This window comes from Chrysemys picta, unplaced genomic scaffold (assembly GCF_011386835.1).
Source record: "Chrysemys picta bellii isolate R12L10 unplaced genomic scaffold, ASM1138683v2 scaf764, whole genome shotgun sequence".
Taxonomy (NCBI): domain Eukaryota; kingdom Metazoa; phylum Chordata; order Testudines; family Emydidae; genus Chrysemys; species Chrysemys picta.
In genome coordinates this window covers 1-17,140 of record NW_027053471.1, presented here as the reverse complement: position 1 = coordinate 17,140, position 17,140 = coordinate 1, and the positions used below count along the sequence as shown (strand labels likewise).

Sequence of the window (17,140 nt, the reverse complement as noted above, 5' to 3'; positions counted from 1 at the left end):
CTCCCCATGGCTGTCCTACCTCTGACCAACAGAGACCCACTTTGCTTAAATTCAGTTTGAAATTAATTTAAATTAAATTCATTTTTTTGGCCCAGAACCTCAAAGGTATTTAGGCACTTAACTGCCACTGAAATCCATGGGAGTTAGGAGTCTAAATACCTTTGAGAGTCTGGGCCTTTGTTCCATTTGATGTCTCTCCCGCTCTGGCATGAAAAGTGCCATCCTAACAGAATCCAGGAGGGAATCCAGCTGTCTGATCAGGGGCGACTTGTGCCCTACCTCTCTCTCACACTCAATTCTTTAGTTCAGCTGTAAAAATTGTGGCAGATAGGGAATAACTCCAGAGTTGATAAGGCTGCATGTTAAGGTTATATTTCATTAACCCAGCAAGGACTTCCGGAGATCACTGAGATCCCTAGAAAGACTTGCCCCCTCTGGGAGTCTCTTCCACTGATCCCTCTCTGGGACCCTGTTCTAGGATCTCACACAGGGCCCTTGTCCCTGAAGTGGGGAATGAAAGGAAGTGGGTTCTGTTCCAGGCCTCCATTCATCTGTAGACGAGCTCCATACGCACAGACCCCAGAGGACACAATCAGGGGAGTCGCCCACTAACTTCAATGGGCTTGGATCAGGCCCAGATATAGGCCCAATAAAAAGATGGCTTCTGCTGTCCCTGGAGCAGAGTGTGGAAAGGAGAGGCTCTTTGCTGTGGCATTATTTCCTCCAGGTGCAGAATGGACAGTAGGGGATTTCCACTTCAGTTCCTGGAGATTTAGGGAAGCTGATCCCCATTCTGTGGCCTCATCCTCACAGCTGGCATGAGAGGCAGCAATTGGGCTTGAGACATGGCCCTTAAAATCTGCCTTCAAGTTGATTCTCCATAATTCTCCATCTTGAATGAAGAATAACATTTCCTTTCCCCACTGTGGCAGATCATTTTGGTTTTGCGCTGCCCATTTCAATGTTTAAAATTTTCCAGGATTAGAAAGGAATGAGGAGATACAGATACATGCTCTTTAATGCTTTTGGGGGTGCAATTCTCCCCCGGGCTGAGGGTCAGCAAAAAGTCATGTACCTCTTACATCCCACTAAAATCCAGAGCTTTGGAGAGTGCAATGAAATTTTGTAATGAATGTGAAGAGCTGTAATTTTTCCTGCTGTCTCCAGTGGAGCACAAGCAGCGGCGGCTCCAGTCACCAGCGCTCCAAGCGCGTACCTGGGGCGGCAAGCCGCGGGGGGTGCCCTGCCGGTCGGTGAGAGGGCGGCAGTCAGGCTGCCTTCGGCGGCGCGCCTGTGGGAGGTCCGCCGGTCCCGTGGATTCGGCGGTAATTCGGCGGCGGGTACGCCAAATCTGCGGGACCGGCGGACCTCCCGCAGGCGCACCGCCGAAGGCAGCCTGCCTGCCGTGCTTGGGGCGGCAAAAAAACTAGAGCCTCCCCTGAGCGCAAGCATGTAGATTAAAATTTAAATCTTTGACAGAGGATTTAAGTAATATTGGAGCACAATGTGATATTTTGAATACAGCTAAACTTTGTGTTGCCCACTAGACTAAGAAGTATATTGTGATATTGATTGATGACTATCAAACCTGTAATCTTAGCTTTGTAAACTTCTTTCTCCATCTTTGTTCATAGCTCAAGTATTGGAGGAAACCAATGATTGTGAAATTAGTTAAGAGTCCCAACTTCTAAAGCAAGTAAACTTCGGGCTTAAAATGTGTTGGGTTTTATGGGCCAGATCTTCAGCTGCTATAAATCGACAGCTCCATTGACTTGAATGAAGTATTCTGATTTCCAGCAGCTGCGGATCTGACTCAACAAATGTATTATTCAAATGAAACGCGTATGCGATGGACAGTGTTCAATGTGGGTTTTTTTAGAAGCACCATAACTGAATTTTGGGTTGGCAAATATTGTGATACATGTATAGTTGTTTGGATTTTTAGGTGCTTTATAATTCCACTCTTGGTGCCATCATTGTGTCAGATTAGTTTTGTCACCTCTTTTCTCTTTACAAACATTAACTAAGTAACCTACCTCATCTCTTCGAGGTACAGAAGGGTCAGTATCATGCCTTTTTGGTACATGGGGAAACTGAGGCACGGGGCGGGGACGTGAGTTGCCCAGCATCACACAGCGAGTGAGTGGCAAAGCCAGGATGAGAAATCTATTTCTGGTTTCCAGTCCCATACTCAAACCATTAGACCACACTGCTTATCCTTTGCATAGTTTTGAGTATATTTATTGACTTTATTAAAACAACAAAGTTCCAAAAGGAACCTCCAAACCTTTGCTAATCTACAATTTGAGTCGAGGATTTATTTCTGTATTTAAAAGAACTAGATTCATTACAGCTGAGCATTTACATGTTAAAAAGGAAGGCAATTCTCAACTGAGGTTCTGGCACCAATCACAGAACTGTGGGGCTGGACGGCTCCTCAAGAAATCATCAAGTCCAGCCCCCTACGCTGAGGCAGGACCAAGCAGGGTGCGATTCCCTGCTTGAGGCGACATCCCTGCGCTAGCTGTCATCAAGCTAGCGTGTTAAATAGCAGCATGGCTGCGACAGTTTAGGCAGTGGCTTGGGCTAGCCGCCGGAGTACGTACTCATAGGGTCCGGGTGGGGTTGTACTCGGGGTGGCTAGCCCCTCTCACCGCTGTCCGTGCTATCCTTGCTACAGTGCTATTTTAGCAAGCCAGTGTGAATATGTGTATGCGAGCTGGGTATCACACCCCCAGCTACAAGTGTAGAGATACACTTGGTGAGGGGATTGGCAGGGGGTGCAGGGTCCCAGGCCCAGATTCTCAGAGGTATTTAAGCTCCTAACTGCCATTGATTTCCATGGACGTTAGGAAACTCCATACCTTTGAGGATCTGGGCCCCAGTTCTTGGGCTCTGCTGTCTGTGGCTCACATTTTTAGCCAGAGGACGACGCACACATTCTCACCAGCTTCAGGCTGGAAATTGTCCCGCAGACAATAAGATCGACTGAAACAAAACTGGCCACCCTTCCTGACTTGTTGCAGAATGGACGTGCACAGCTTGCCAAGGGAGAAGAAGGAGGAGGACGCGGCTGCTGAGGGCACGTCCACCTTGGGAAGAGAGGAACATTCCAGTGGGAGTCAGCGTGAGCCGGAGCTGGCTCGAGAAGATACTCAAGATGGCCCAGCCAAGGTCGTTCCTAAGCAGAGTGGGCCCATCCTAAGGTGTCTAAAGCGAATCTGCCAAAAATCGAAGAGAGGCCAGACGCGATATCCCCGAACTGTCACTACAGGTAAAAGGAAAGGCTAAGGATGCGCTAAGGGGTGGGAATGAAGGGAGGCAAACTCAGTCTCAACCCCCATGTGTTCAAAGATTTGCAGTGATCCCAAAGGCTCTTGGGTTTGTGTTCCACTAAGGGGAAACTGAAGACAAGGCACAGAGAGTGCGGGGGAAAAACATGGAAAAAGTGGAGGAGGGGAGAACAAATAGATGTGGCCGCATGGCTTTGCTAGTGGGTGGACAGTGCTCTTCCATGGCTGAGTCTGCATGCAGCTCGAGGGCAGCCCTCTGTTCTGCACGGGGGGCAGAGATCACTGCTGGAGCTTCGCAAATAAATAATGAGCTAGCAGCAATCAGTCCCAGTACTAATCATCCCGGAATGTCCCAGAGACTGGAATGACAGGAGACAGTGTTCCTGAATCAGGACCAGTTTGGTAAATGCTGGATCTCTGTGAGGTCCTTCCATCCCCAGTGTGAACGCAATACTTACAAGCCCTGATACAAACACTAGACCCGGGTGACGGTCAGACCCCTGTATTTCTAAGGCTTTCCAGCACTGGTGGAGGTGATGATGCCCCCAGAGCCTGTATTTCTCTGGGAATCTCTGGCTGCTGGAAGAGGAAGGGCAGTTTCTATTTCTCTCCACCACACACTGCTCTCCCTTCTCTTTCTTACCCTTGTAGTGAAGTCATTGCTTGGAGCAGGCAGAACAATACAACACTAGGGATGACTGACTAGCCCAATACCTGGGTTGGAATGGGAGTCCTATTTCTGGATCCTAGAGCCTGGTTCTCATTACACTAAGGCCTCTTTCCACTGCTCTGGCAGGTACATCTCTCTCAGGAACCATAAGGAGGAATGGGGAGGGAGTAAAATGGGGCCTAGGTGTGGCCACGCTTCTGCACCCAGAAGTGTGAAAAGGAGACACCCCCACACACATTCTGGGCCCAGCTGGTGCCTCTCCACAATAGGGCCCTGCTCTTGGAGAGCCCGTAGGCATTACTATAATAAAAATCTTAAATAACAGCTAGAGACTTACATTGTTTCTAAATGAAAGCTTAGATGCTGCAGAACAAAAAGGCATTAGAAAAAAGAAGCCAATATGCCAGGCCACCGCGGCCCATCCCACGCTGAGCCCTGGTTTAGTCCAGTCTAGTTTTAAATGTCTTTAGCCAACGTTTCTCAAACAGTGGGTCTTGACCCCAGATGATTACACAGAGCAATCAAGGGAGTCAGGAGGCATTGAAAATTGTATTATAACCTAAAGCAAAAATAATCTTGCTCCCCCACTCCCTGCACACCTTTACCCTTCAAGGTCAAATATTCTTGGCCAACCTCTCACAACACACGTGCAGGTGAATTCTGTAGGGCTAACGTTGTTAGCAATGACACATTTCTAACTCTTATAATGAGTGTAAAGGCGAAATTCTTTGACTTTGAATAAGTGGCCAACCTGAAAACCACAGACTTAAGCAATGGGGTTTCCACCACTTCCCTTGGGAGGATGTTATCCTGGCTGTTCCACCCATCACGAGCTCCTAGCTGCTTTCCCATGCTGCTGACGGCGGCAAAGCAGGATATGTAAACTGAATCCTAATTACAAGAGCATTAGCCAGTCCTATTCAGCCAGATTTGGCTGGCTAATGTTCATGCTATCGGACAAATCTATTATTTGGTTGGCCCTATACAGTACAGCGAGTCCTGGTATTTCTTTGGGTCTGTGCTCATTCATGTCCAATCGGAGAGCACAAGATATTTATTGTGTAATGAATCAATAACATTTATCCAAGAAATAAAGGGGGTAGAGGATGTGACTGGAGTCAGGAGAACTATCTTCTATTCCCAGCATTGCCAGTGACCTGCTGTTTGACTGAGCCAGTCACTTCAGCTCCCTGTGCCATGGTTTCTCCAGCCATAAAAATGGTGGTAATAATACCAGCCCACCTTTAAAAGCCATTTGGAGATCCTCCCCTGAAAAACTCCATAGAAGTGCAAAGGAGTCTCATTCTGGGTCTCTCTTATTTTGTTTTTGTTTTTTAAGGAATCCCCAATTTGATTCTGATTTTGATCACACCAATCTCTCTTGCTTTGAGAGTCAGTGGCTTATTTCACCAGCATCACAGTTTCCTTCACTTCTTCCCTGCTCAAGCAGGATATAGATGTCTAGCCCTATTCAAAACAAGCGGTGGGAATCAAACCAATCAAGCCAACAAACAAAAGATAACCCTACCCAGAGCAGAGATATCTTACCCCAAAAAGGGAGATGTGCCAGTGACGCCAAGCTTTCCATAGGAACTTCGCTATTGCTCATTGATTTTAGCTGGAAGGAGCCCAGATACCACGGTGATGGGCAGCAGTATACAACCCCAAGACAGACAGACCGTGTCCTTTCTTTGGTTTAAATGAACTGTCTTTTGGGCACCAATCAGTCCATGAATGACACCTCAGGGCGCGTTCGTTCCCCTTTAACCAGCAATGGCAGTAATTTCTGTCTTTCTGTCATTCTTTCTTTTTTATTAGTCCCAGATATCTCGTGCATGGAGACTATTTGGGAGGCGGATGAAAGTGGACGTGAGCAGCATGGCTGTGCTATGGAGGGAGCCATGCTCTTGCTGGAATCATGGAGAAACACTGTTGACTACTTCAATAGTAACAAAGAGGTATAAACCTTCTCCATCTAATCTGTAAACTAGTGTCCCCTCACACTGTCTGTCCCACCTGACCCAGCCTGGGACATCCCAGAAGGTTTATCACGTAGGGTCTGACTTCTCTTCAAACCCTTTGCCTACAGCACTCAACCTTTCTTCTTTCACTTACTCCAGACAATCCAGCCTCTGGATGCTTTTCTCCTATTATACATATTAGGTGCCTTCTCCAGATACATCCCACAAACTGTTTGGTGATCTCATGCCCCGTTTGTCAGTGGTATCCTTGATTTGCAGGGATTTCCCACCACTCTGTGCTAGTTTCAGTAGATTCTTGCCCGGCTACTCCCCTGCCTCACACTATCTGTTGGACTCAAGGACGAGACATTTCCACCCAAGGTCTCCCCTGGCGACTGCTACTCTCTCAGGGCTGGTCTACACTGGGGGGGGATCGATCTAAGACACGCAACTTCAGCTACAAGAATAGCTACGAGAATAGCGTAGCTGAAGTCGACATATCTTAGATCGATTTACCTCGGGTCCTCACAGCACGGGATCGACGGTCATCGACTCCGCTTCCGCCTCTCGCTCTGGTGGAGTTCCGGAGTCGACAGGGAGCGCGTTCGAGGATCGATTTATCGCGTCCTTTTCCTTTAGCTGGGGAACTTTGTTAACCCTTTACAGGTAAAGCAGCAGAGAACAGCCACCAAGAGGGACTTTATAGCTAACTGGCTGGCTGGGTGTTCATAAAAGGGAGCCCCCCCCTTCATTTATTACACATGGTCACGCTACATCTGGCTACTTGTCCTACAGAAAACAGGCCCTGTGTGGAGTCCTCCACATGGAGTCCCATTGCTGTTCTGCTTGTTCTCCTTGATCCAACCCTTCTCTGAACAAGTAGCTCACACAGTCAGGTCCTACACAAGCCAACATTCTGCTGGAAGCCATCAGAACCTTCTTAGACTGTCAATTCTTGGGAGCTGGGCCTGTGTCTTCCTTTGTTTGCAGACAGAGCCCAGTATATTGTAGGTGCTGCCCGGATACATCATCATCCTCAACTCACCACGATTTCTGCTCCTGACTATTCATTGCTCTGCAACATTGCTAATTTATCTACCAGGTGTTCCGTGTGGAGGGGTTTTGAATGAAGGTAGAATATTCTACCCGATGATGTTCTCTATCTAAATCCCTTTCACCCTGATATATATTTTTTCTCATTTTGGTTTAGGATTTCATTGTGAAAAAAAGTCTCTTAAGACTCTTGTTTGTTCTCAGCAAGAGCATCGACTGGCATAACATGCCTGACTTTTTTATTCACAACTTTGCATCAGACACTGCAGGAGCCATAGTGGTGAGTAAATAATATACACAGGGTCCGTGTTGTTGGCTGGAAAAGATTGATGAACTGTGGAGAATACATAGCTGCTAAACCCACGCTAGGGTCCATGGAATCTGGAGAGTTGTAAAGAACTTTGTTGTATACACTGAAGCAATTATTTCAGTGTGTAAAATTGAGGTCAGTGCTGATTGACTGGAAATATTAGTGTGAATGGACAGAGAGAGGATGCTAGTTGGTGGGAAGTAGGAGATGAGTGGACAGAGATGGATGAGGAAATGAGTGAGTGAATTTGTGGCTGGGTAGAAATGGATGAGATCCCTTTGGACAACACCACTGGCTGAGTAGCTTCATGATCTGGGAGCTCTTCCATCAGAAAGGAAGATCCTGGGTTTTGGCTGGGCTCCTTGTTACTTTTGGAATATCTGATGTTCTTTTAGCTGGGGATTTATTGGAGACTCTGGAGAAGCCTGTGGCTAATTTAGCCCTTTTTGAGGCCTCCAGAGTTAGCTGTGATGCCAGGGCTTTGTATAACCTCCTCAATGAATGTGTGAGGGAGTAGGACTGATGCTGGGAGCACTTGTGTCTCATTTACTATGTTTGCCCCTTTGTGACTTACAGGAGATGATTAAGAAAGAACCCTGGGACTCTCTCTCCAGCACCATACGGCTCCAGGCCATGGCCATCATTATCGAACTGAGGTAACGTGACTTCTCATTTAACTGCCCAGCCTTCACACCTGGCTTCTCACTCCATGCTCGGTGGGATCAGAGTTGCCAATAGCAGTCCCTCACTTCGTGCCTTTTTCTCTTTAGATGCTGAGGACTCTTTGGGGAGGAGCTAGGGGACTATTGCATGGCTGACTGATGATTTTCTACCCAGTAACATTGTAATCCTCTTTACTCCACATGTGATTCAAAGCCAAGAGTCTCTGCAGACATTTTGAGATGATTTTCTTTCTGGAGGTGTCAGCTGAGTCATTTCCTTCACTCTCTTCTGTAACGTTTCTGAGCCGGATTTACTATTCGGGTCACCAGTCCCTGCCCTCCCGTGCTTTTCCTGTGTTCTGTTAATCTTTGCCAGTGTCTTACTCTTCTACATTGTTACTGGTCACATGATCTTGTTCTCTTGTATAGTCCAGATGTCTCTTAGTCTCACGCTCCTTCAGCATAACCCTCAGTTCATGTCCTCACCATCTGATGCCTCCGTTACGCTTCAGCACCTCAAAGTCCAATCCAGGCTTCTTCCTTTTACCAGCAAAAAGCATGTGGTGAAGGCCATGGGCTCCCACCAGAGAAGGGTCCTGCTGAGAACATTCCTCAAGAGCGTGTTTTCCCTGCCACTTCTAACGACATTGCAGGCGCAAGGAGTAATCAGGGGTACAAGCGCCCAGGACACAAAGGTAACTCAAGAATGGCTTCCTGTTACTTACTTTGGGCCCATATTGGTGATATGTGACTACACTGTCAGCGAAATTTCTCATGGAACGCCATTGTGGAGTATCAGTTGGGGACTTTAGCCCCGGTGACGTGGCCCTGATCATTCGTCCCATGCATACAGCAAGTGGCTGCCACATTCCCAATTATGAAAATGATCCATCCGTTTTCAATTTACTAGGGAACTACTGGGGATCCCAATCTGGGTGGTGAAGCTAAAATGAGGCATGTGGAATGAGGAAAACGTACTTAGTGCTTGCCCCAGAAATGGGGCTGGCTATTGTTTGATCACTGACCAGGTATTTCTGGTGTGTGGCACCTCCCACAGCTAGGTCCTCTTGCATGAAGGGGCTGAATAAAGTTGGGGTCCTGCGGCACTCGATACAGCCACATTTTCAGCCTGAACTTTACTTTAGTCCCTACTTTTGACCTGCAATTATTTGCAGTTACACCTTAGCACACGTGGGCACCTGAAATACCTGATTTCACACCTAAGTCCAGTACTTTGGCATCCAAGTGATCAACTTGACGGGTGAAAAGACCAGTAGGAGCAAAGCTGCGCCTGCAAATTGTGGGTGTAAATATGGTGGCAAATCTTTAAACATCTGACCCGTACTGTCAGAGTTGCTAAAGCTTTCAGTGCCTGCGCTTTTTTAATTCTGAAAAGCCATTTATGGCCCTAAAGTTGAGGGGAGAGAAATTACAGACACTGGACCAAATTCACTACCAAAGTCAATAGAATTTAGAACACTTAATTTGCCTCACATCCCGCATGCTCACATATGGTCTCTCTAACCAAATCATTGGAGTGAATAGTATCTAAGACCCAGAGGAGTAAAGGGCACAGACACAGGGCCGGCGTAATCCATTAGGCGGTCGCCTACGGCGCTACAATTTGAGGGGTGGCGACCACAGTGGTATTTCGGCGGCGGGACCTTCCGCCGCCTCTGTGGGGGGCGGCATTTCGGGGCGGGACCTTCCGCCGCCTTGGGCAGCAGAAAATCTGGCGGCGCTCCTGCAAAGACAAGGTGATATATTTATTAAAGTGATATTTATTTCTAATGTTAAAAAATCTCATTTCAATGTAGGACTTTCTTTGCTATAACATTTTCCTTACTCTCTGATAAGGGCTTTGCTGCATGTTATCTTCCCAAGGGAGGCATTGATGAATTCATTACATCAGGTTTGGGGGATGATTTGGAAGATCAATTATAAGAAAAGGGTCATTTATACTGCAGATGTCTTTCTGTTATCAGTTTCCTTTGGTTTATAATGGAAATGAGGCAGGGATATAACGATGCATCTGGCTTTCTGGATGATTGTCAAGAGCACAGCTTTGAATCACGGCAGGCCAATATCAGTTGAAACATGAGGCTAGTTTTCTCGAGATTCCTGAAGGATTCACTGCCCAGAACAAATCTAAATACGGTTTCTCTTGCGTTCAGGGCACCCACATTATTGAATAAGTGAAGTAGCTAATTATTTAGCAACTATTGTGCACAAGAAGTATGGGCCAGACCCTTCGCTGGTATGAATCCGTGTAGCTTCACGCCTGCTGATGGAGCTATGTCAATATGCACTCATTGAGGATCTGGCCTTATTTTTATAGACCTTGTCTTAGGAGAAGGAGCCAGAATTTACCAACGTATATTGCTGAAGATCCACAGTAATATGTCAGCAGCCCCCGCATCAGCTCCCCCACCCCACTCCCAGCGCCTCCCGCCCTCTGGCAGCCCCGCTGATCAGCGCCCGCCCCCCCCCCGCACGTCCCGATCAGCTGTTTGGTGGCGTGCAGGAGGCTCTGGAGGGGAGGAGCAATGGCACGGCAGGCTCAGGGGATGAGGCGGGAAGGGGTGGAGGGGGGGCAGAGCCTGTGGCAGAGCCAGGGGTTGAGCAGTAAGCACCAGTAGCGTAGCTAGGGTGGACGTGGGGCAGCGGCCGCTCCCCCACCGAGCACAAGTGGCGCCTTTTTCATTTTACTCACCCGGGAGCAGAAAAAAAAAGGCACCACCTGCTGCAGCGCTTTTACTGACGGGGCGGCGCTCCGGGTCTTGGCGGTACTTCGGCGGCGGGACCTTCACTAGCTCCGGGTGTCTTCGGCGGCACTGAAGCTTCATCGCCGAAATGACGCCGAAGACCCGCAGAGCGAGTGAAGGTCCCGCCGCCGAAGACCCGGAGCGCCGCCCTGTCAGTAAAAGGGCCGCAGCGGGTGGCGCTTTTTTTTTTCCACTGCCCCTGTTCCCTCCACCTGGCTACGCCGCTGATGAGCACCCCCGGGCACATTGGAACGTTGGCGCCTGTAGCTCCAGTCCCGGAGTCGGTGCCTATACAAGGAGCCGCATATTAACTTCTGAAGAGCCACATATGGCTCCGGAGCCACAGGTTGGCCACCCCTGATCTAGCCTGATTTCTTGTATAATACAGGCCAAAGAATTTCACCCTGTGATTCTTGCCTCAAGCCCATAAGATAAATTATTTGTATAATCCACAGCTCTGTGGCGCTGAGCATAACGGTTTCCCCTCCTTTCAGGACCTCTTCTTTGGAACATTGCAGACCCTCAACGAGATGCTCCAGAGTCTGATTTTAGAAAATCCAGTTCCGGCTGAGCTAGAGAGCATCTTGCAGGTAAACAGGATCTGGAGATGCCGGTTGGAGGATGGTAAGGTAGGGAAGAGGAACAGGAAAATCTTGTTAAGAGCTTGTGAGGGAAAGGAGAGTTAAGGAAAGAACGGAGTGCCCCATCTCCACAGAGTTCTCCTATTAGGGCATATGTGATAAGGTTCATGTAGCACGGGGGAGTCTTCTATTTCCATCTGTGAGGTCTGACAATCTCCTCCATTGTTACCCTCAGTTTCTTTCCTGTCTCCTGGTGGCCCTTACATCACAGTGTCCTTTCCAAATGAGGACGTTATTCCCTTTACTGCCCATCATTGCCACTCCTGATGCAATTGGAGGGGTCGCTGCCAGGACTCTAGTCCCCCGTGAGGGCTGGCACCTGGCCTCCACAGAACTCCCAGCTCCAGCTGTCCCACAGTGAGAACCAGTGGGTGCAATGGGAACCAAGACTGCCGCTAACTACAGAGCATGAGGGCTGGCCCAAAGTCTGCAATTATGAAAGAATAGAAGTTTTCTTCCAGCTGCTCTTATTTTGCTGAATGAAATGCTGGATTGTGTGGCTTGTCCAGAGAAGACTTGGCCCTTCCCTTCCTTACATAGGACCCAATCCTGCATCCATTAAAGGCTCGATCCAATGCTCATTGAAATCAAATGGGGACCTTTCCGTTGACTTCAATGGGCATTGGATCGGTCCTTAGATCAATGTCAAAACTTTCATTGACTTCAGCGGGTGTGTGACTGGGCCCTCAGAGAGAAATGCACTTTGCTTTCGTTCGAAGAGAAGAATTCCATGTGTATTTTGAGTCTGCACAAAGCAGACGCAGCCTGTATCTGTAAGAGTGAGATGATTCAGCCAGAATAAAGATTATCCTTTGGGGATCACTTGTATACACCCTTTCCCCCTGTTATTTTTAACCTCTCTTGTTTTTCCTGCAGCTCATGGGCTCCTGGATGCAGTCCAGGAAAGATTGCCTGCGGGAGAGGGCTGTATGGAGCAGCATACTGCTCCTAAACTTCGTGGCCACAGAAGTCAAACTGGATGTGAGTAACTCTTGACTTCTAGTGACCTGATTGCAAACTAGACCTACAGGGCACTCTTCCACGCCAGAGAAACTTCCTGCTTAGAAGTATGTTGATGGGCCCCACAGTGCAATGCTCCCTAATAGGCGGAGGAAAAACCGATCTCGTTGCTCGTCCATCATCCTGACTGAGATGAGTTGGCATCTGATACACTTGGAAAATAAATCCAGTGCCCTGGAGGAATAGGCCACCTCTTTCCAATGCAGGAAAGACAGCTAACAAGGGGCACAGGAAGAACGGGTTTTTCTATGGTTGGATCTAATGAATTTCAGAGAAAAGAGATTTCAAAATCCTAGAGACTGAAGACATTTCATCCCCAGCTGGTTCCCTGTTTGTCTCCATTCCTCATCCTAGTACCATGGGATACTTTCCTCTTGTAGAGCTGCAGGAAGAGGCCTCTCCATTCCAGCCCACCTCAGCCGTTACAGATCATTATGATCCTGATCTTGCTCCCACTGACGTCTGTGGCAAAACTCCAGTGGACGTCTGTGGTGCGGGATCGAGCCCTATATTCTTCTTCTGGCTCCCAAGCCTCTTCTGAAAAGGGAGAGTTGAGGATCACGCCCCGTTATAGAAAGGGACTGTGTGGATATAGACTCCTTGCCTAGGAGACACAGCCCGCTTTACCTGCAGTGGTAATGGATTCCTCCTCTCCTCTTTTGTACCATTAGGAAGCGTCTCCATTCACCAGGCTCGGACACCTGGTTGCAGTGCTGGGGATCCGCTGTGGGGATCCCGTCAAGGAGATCGGCTCAAAGGCAGCAGAGGCTGTTCATTACCTCATCTCTATTGCGTGGCGCCAAAAGAGTAAGAGAAGCACTGATGAGCATCTGAATCCCCCTTCTGGGAGCTAAATGCTAGAGGCTTTCCTCAGGCAAAGCTCCTGTTCAGGGTAGTGCCTGAGGAAGAAGTAGAGCATCTGGCTCGGTATTTGTTCCTTTGAACAGAGTGCTGTTTTTTTTGTGGCTCTAGAAACAAGCGTCTGATAGTCATCCCGTAATTCTAGCCCTGACTTTCAAAGAAAGGAAAGGGGAGGGGGGGAATACAGAGAAAGGCAACACACGTTACCACAAACTGAGACTGGTAGAGCTAATTCCTTCAGTGGGAATGGGAAGGGTCAGTGGGACACGATGATAGGGGATTAAACACCATCAGACCAATTAGATCAGTTCGAGATGCCAGTACCCCGAACGCCCCAGAACTTTGATGGCTGTTGGAAATCTGGATCCAAATCTGGGGCTCAATTCATGACTGTGTTAATCCACTTCTATGCCACTGAAGTGTTTTGGCTAGATTCCAGTCACCACTTGCTAGAGCCACTTTACTCTGGGAGTCAAGGCCCTGATCCAGCACAACATTTACGCACATCTGTAACTTTCATCAGGCGAGTAGTCCCACGGAAGTCCCTGGGATTATTCATCTGCTTCGAATAATGTATGTGCTTAAATGCTTTCCTGGATCAGGGCCAAACCAAGGGCTTTGTCCAGTAAAGAGGGATGAGAGCAGAAGCCAGGAAGCAGAATGGAAAGTTAAGAGTGTTATTAACATGTATTTCAGTTGCACAGTTGGACAGAAAGAATGTGGAATGGACTGAACAGAGGAACAAGGAATTTCTGGCTGCTTGGAGCCCCACTGTGGTTTGCAACAGCCCCTCCAAGATCGCAGAGGTAATCACGTCCTGGCACTAATGACCATTCTACATTGGTGTCAGTACAATACGGTATCGCACAGCTCCAAACTACTTCCTGTCCCTGGATCGCCCATCTCTATTGTGTATGGCTTACCCAAGAATTACAGCTCCTGCCCTTCCTCATGGCTAGAAATGACATGCTCAGAAAGAAACAAGATGGGTGAGGTCCAATTTTTTTATTGGATCAACTTCTGTGGGTGAAAGAGACAAACTTTTGAGCCATACAGAGCTCTTCTTCAGACAGACACAGAAGAGCTCTGTGTAGCTCAAAAGCTGGTCTCTCTCACTACCAGAAGTTGGTTCAATAAAAGATAGAACCTCACCCACCTTGTGTCTCTAATATCCTGGGACCGACACGGCTACAACAGTGAAGACAAGAAATGCTCATAAAGAGTGATCTACTCTCTAGCAAGTGGTTCTCAACCTTTCCAGACTATTGTACCTCTTTCAGGAGACACTGATTTCAGTCCCAGGTGGCGGGGTTCGGGTTTCAGCTTGAGCCCCGGGCGGTGGTAATGTGGCCGGGTGCCCGGTTTTTGACCAGAAAATCTGGTTGAAAAGGGGATCTGATAGTGTCCGGTCAGATCTACTGACGGACACCCAAAGTTGGCAAACCTAGGCATTGGGCTTGGCTTGGGCTTCAGCTTCTGCATGTATCTTAGATTTGCGGGGGCCCTGCTTGCCACCCCCAATGGCGACCCTAAACTTGTGACCCCCCTAAACCCATCCCATGACCCCCCTGGGGGTTGCCACACCCAGATTGAGAAACACTGATATAGTAGATAGAGCAGTATAAACAAGTCATTGTCTGTATGAAATGTTAGTTTGGACTAACTTTGCTAGTGCTTTTTATGTAGCCTGTTGTGAAACTAAGGAAATATCTAGATGAGTTGATGTACCCCCTGTACCCCCAGGGACGGCAAGTTATATGGGCCCATGGTGCCCGGGCTTGAGAAAATTCAGGGCCCAGGGGACCCGGCTCCACCAATGTTCGGGGCCGGGTCTCTCTCCCAGCCCCGGCTGCCGCCCCCACGCACCTCCCCCGGCCCCGGCTGCCACCCCCAAGCGCCTCCCCCAAGCGCCCCCTGCAGCTCCGCACTGTGCTCCCTCGCCTGCCGCCCCCACGCACCTCCTCCGGCCCCGGCTGCCACCCCCGCGCGCCTCCCCCAAGCGCCCCCTGCAGCTCCGCACTGTGCTCCCTCGCCAGCCGCCCCCACGCACCTCCCCCGGCCCCGGCTGCCACCCCCGCGCGCCTCCCCCAAGAGCCCCTGCCTTCCCTGGGCAGCGGGCGGCTGCCCCCTGCAGCTCCGCACTGTGCTCTCTCGCCAGCCGCTGCCGCAGCCGGCTACAAGGAAGTGGCGCCGGGGCAGGCTGAGGCGGCTGCTGCGCCTGGGGAGGGAGGAGGGGAGGAGCGCATGGCAGCCCTCCCCCCCCCCCCGCACCCCAGCAGGAGACTCCGAGTCGACTCGGGGGAGGGGGGAGGCTTATCCTGGCTGGACCTCCTGAGCAGCAGCCTGGGGGGGCTTGGATGAGTGTCGTGTTGGGGGTCGGAGAGGAGGCCCCCCCTTCCTCTCCCACAGAGCTTGCTGCCGTCAGCAGGGAGAGGGCTGCGGGGAGTCCTCCTCTCTGGCCCCCTGCCCCAGCCCAGGGTCAGCCTGCCTGCTGCACCCCAAACTGCTCATCCTTGGACCAGCCGCACGCCCCCTCCCACACCCAAACCCTCTATCCCAGCCCAGAGCCTGCACCCAGCACCCAAACTTCCTCCCAGAACCTGCACCCCAAACCCCCTCCCGCACCCAGACTCCCTCCCAGAGCCTTAGGCAGGTGTAGGGGGAGGTGGGACTTGGACCCATTCTGGGCAATGCCAAAAATTATACAAACCTGCCACCCCTGTGTGTACCCCCAGGGGTATGTGTATCCCTGATTGAGAACCACTGCTCTAGCAGATGGGTTCCCAACCTGGGGGGCACAGGCACCCTGCCCTTTCCTTATTGCCAAATGGGACAGGGTCTTGGCTAGTTTGGAAGGGGATTCTGGGAGGGTCCTAGTATAGGAAAGGGAGTGTCCATATGGGGAAGGTTGAACGCCTACTGCTCTCGTACTTTGGGTTGTTAGAAGCTGTCACAACGAGGTCTATACTATATAGGCTTGATCCAAAACCTATTGAAGCCAATGGAAGTCTTTCCATTGATTTCAATGGTCTTTGGGTCAGGCTGCAAGCCAGGAAGTATGGTGATGGTGTCGTAATCAGGACTTGGGTGCTGTATTTATGCTGGGATGTGTTGTAGGAGGGTATCACATACAGTCACAGTCAAAGACCGAGTACTGTAACAGTCATTACTAATATTACTACATGGATCCCGCAACTGCTGATCTTTTAATGGTGACACTTGCACCTCGGATGCCTGAGAAGTAGGTGTCTGACACCACTAAATGCACATCCTGACATGCACGGCAGCACTCCTAGGTTGGCCACTGTAATGGTTTAACTAGTCCTCTTGCCTCACTGTGAGTGATATGGTTTCGCAGCAGAAACCTCATCAGCCACTGGGGCCCTGTAATAGAAAGGAGTAAAACAGAGCCCCTGAGAAGCTGGAGAGGACCTGCAACCCCCAGCCAGGGCTTTCTCTGGGCTCCAGTAGTTATCAGCCCCCCGTGGAATCAGGACGAGGCCTTTTGTAAATTACACTTTTCCCTATATGCTTCAGCTCTTTGGAGTCTATTTCAACCCAAGAGAGAGGACAGATTTCATTCTGACTGTTATGGATGGCCTGACGAATCACTGCAACAATAACTGCCAGCCAACTGCAGAGGGATTGCTGTCTGCCATGGTGAACAGCGGTGGGACTAAGGTGGAGAAGGTATGGGGCGCTGCTGCTGAGATGGACGGAAACTAAAATTCCCAGTGCTGGGAACAGTCATACGTTCAGAGAGTTTAAGGCCAGAAGGAACCATCAGATCTTCTAGTCTGATTCCTGTATATTGGAAAACATAATCCCAACTATACATACAAATGGAGGGGGTCTAAATCAGCTGTTACCACTCAAGGGTGGAGTCATCATGGACAATTCTCTG

The 17,140-nt window shown here is 49.5% G+C and overlaps 1 protein-coding gene across 1 annotated transcript; it reads left to right on the top strand.

Annotated features, from left to right (window-relative positions):
• The first annotated feature begins 7,766 nt into the window (after window positions 1–7,766).
• On the top strand, window positions 7,767–16,999 carry LOC135979324 (maestro heat-like repeat-containing protein family member 7). The gene is made up of 7 exons (XM_065579739.1): window positions 7,767–7,943; window positions 8,500–8,644; window positions 11,209–11,304; window positions 12,232–12,336; window positions 13,047–13,182; window positions 13,933–14,042; window positions 16,774–16,999. Exons 1-7 carry the CDS (start codon window positions 7,789–7,791, stop codon window positions 16,960–16,962), a joined length of 936 nt encoding a protein of 311 aa, XP_065435811.1. The 5' UTR covers window positions 7,767–7,788; the 3' UTR covers window positions 16,963–16,999.
• The last annotated feature ends 141 nt before the right edge of the window (window positions 17,000–17,140 follow it).

Excerpts from the sequence above, each read along its gene's own strand:
- LOC135979324 (XM_065579739.1), top strand. The coding sequence starts at position 7,789 with ATGTGTGAGGGAGTAGGACTGATGCTGGGAGCACTTGTGTCTCATTTA. Across the intron at positions 7,944-8,499 it reads GCCATCATTATCGAACTGAG|CAAAAAGCATGTGGTGAAGG; the intron begins GTAACGTGACTT and ends TCCTTTTACCAG. Across the intron at positions 14,043-16,773 it reads GCCCCTCCAAGATCGCAGAG|CTCTTTGGAGTCTATTTCAA; the intron begins GTAATCACGTCC and ends TATATGCTTCAG.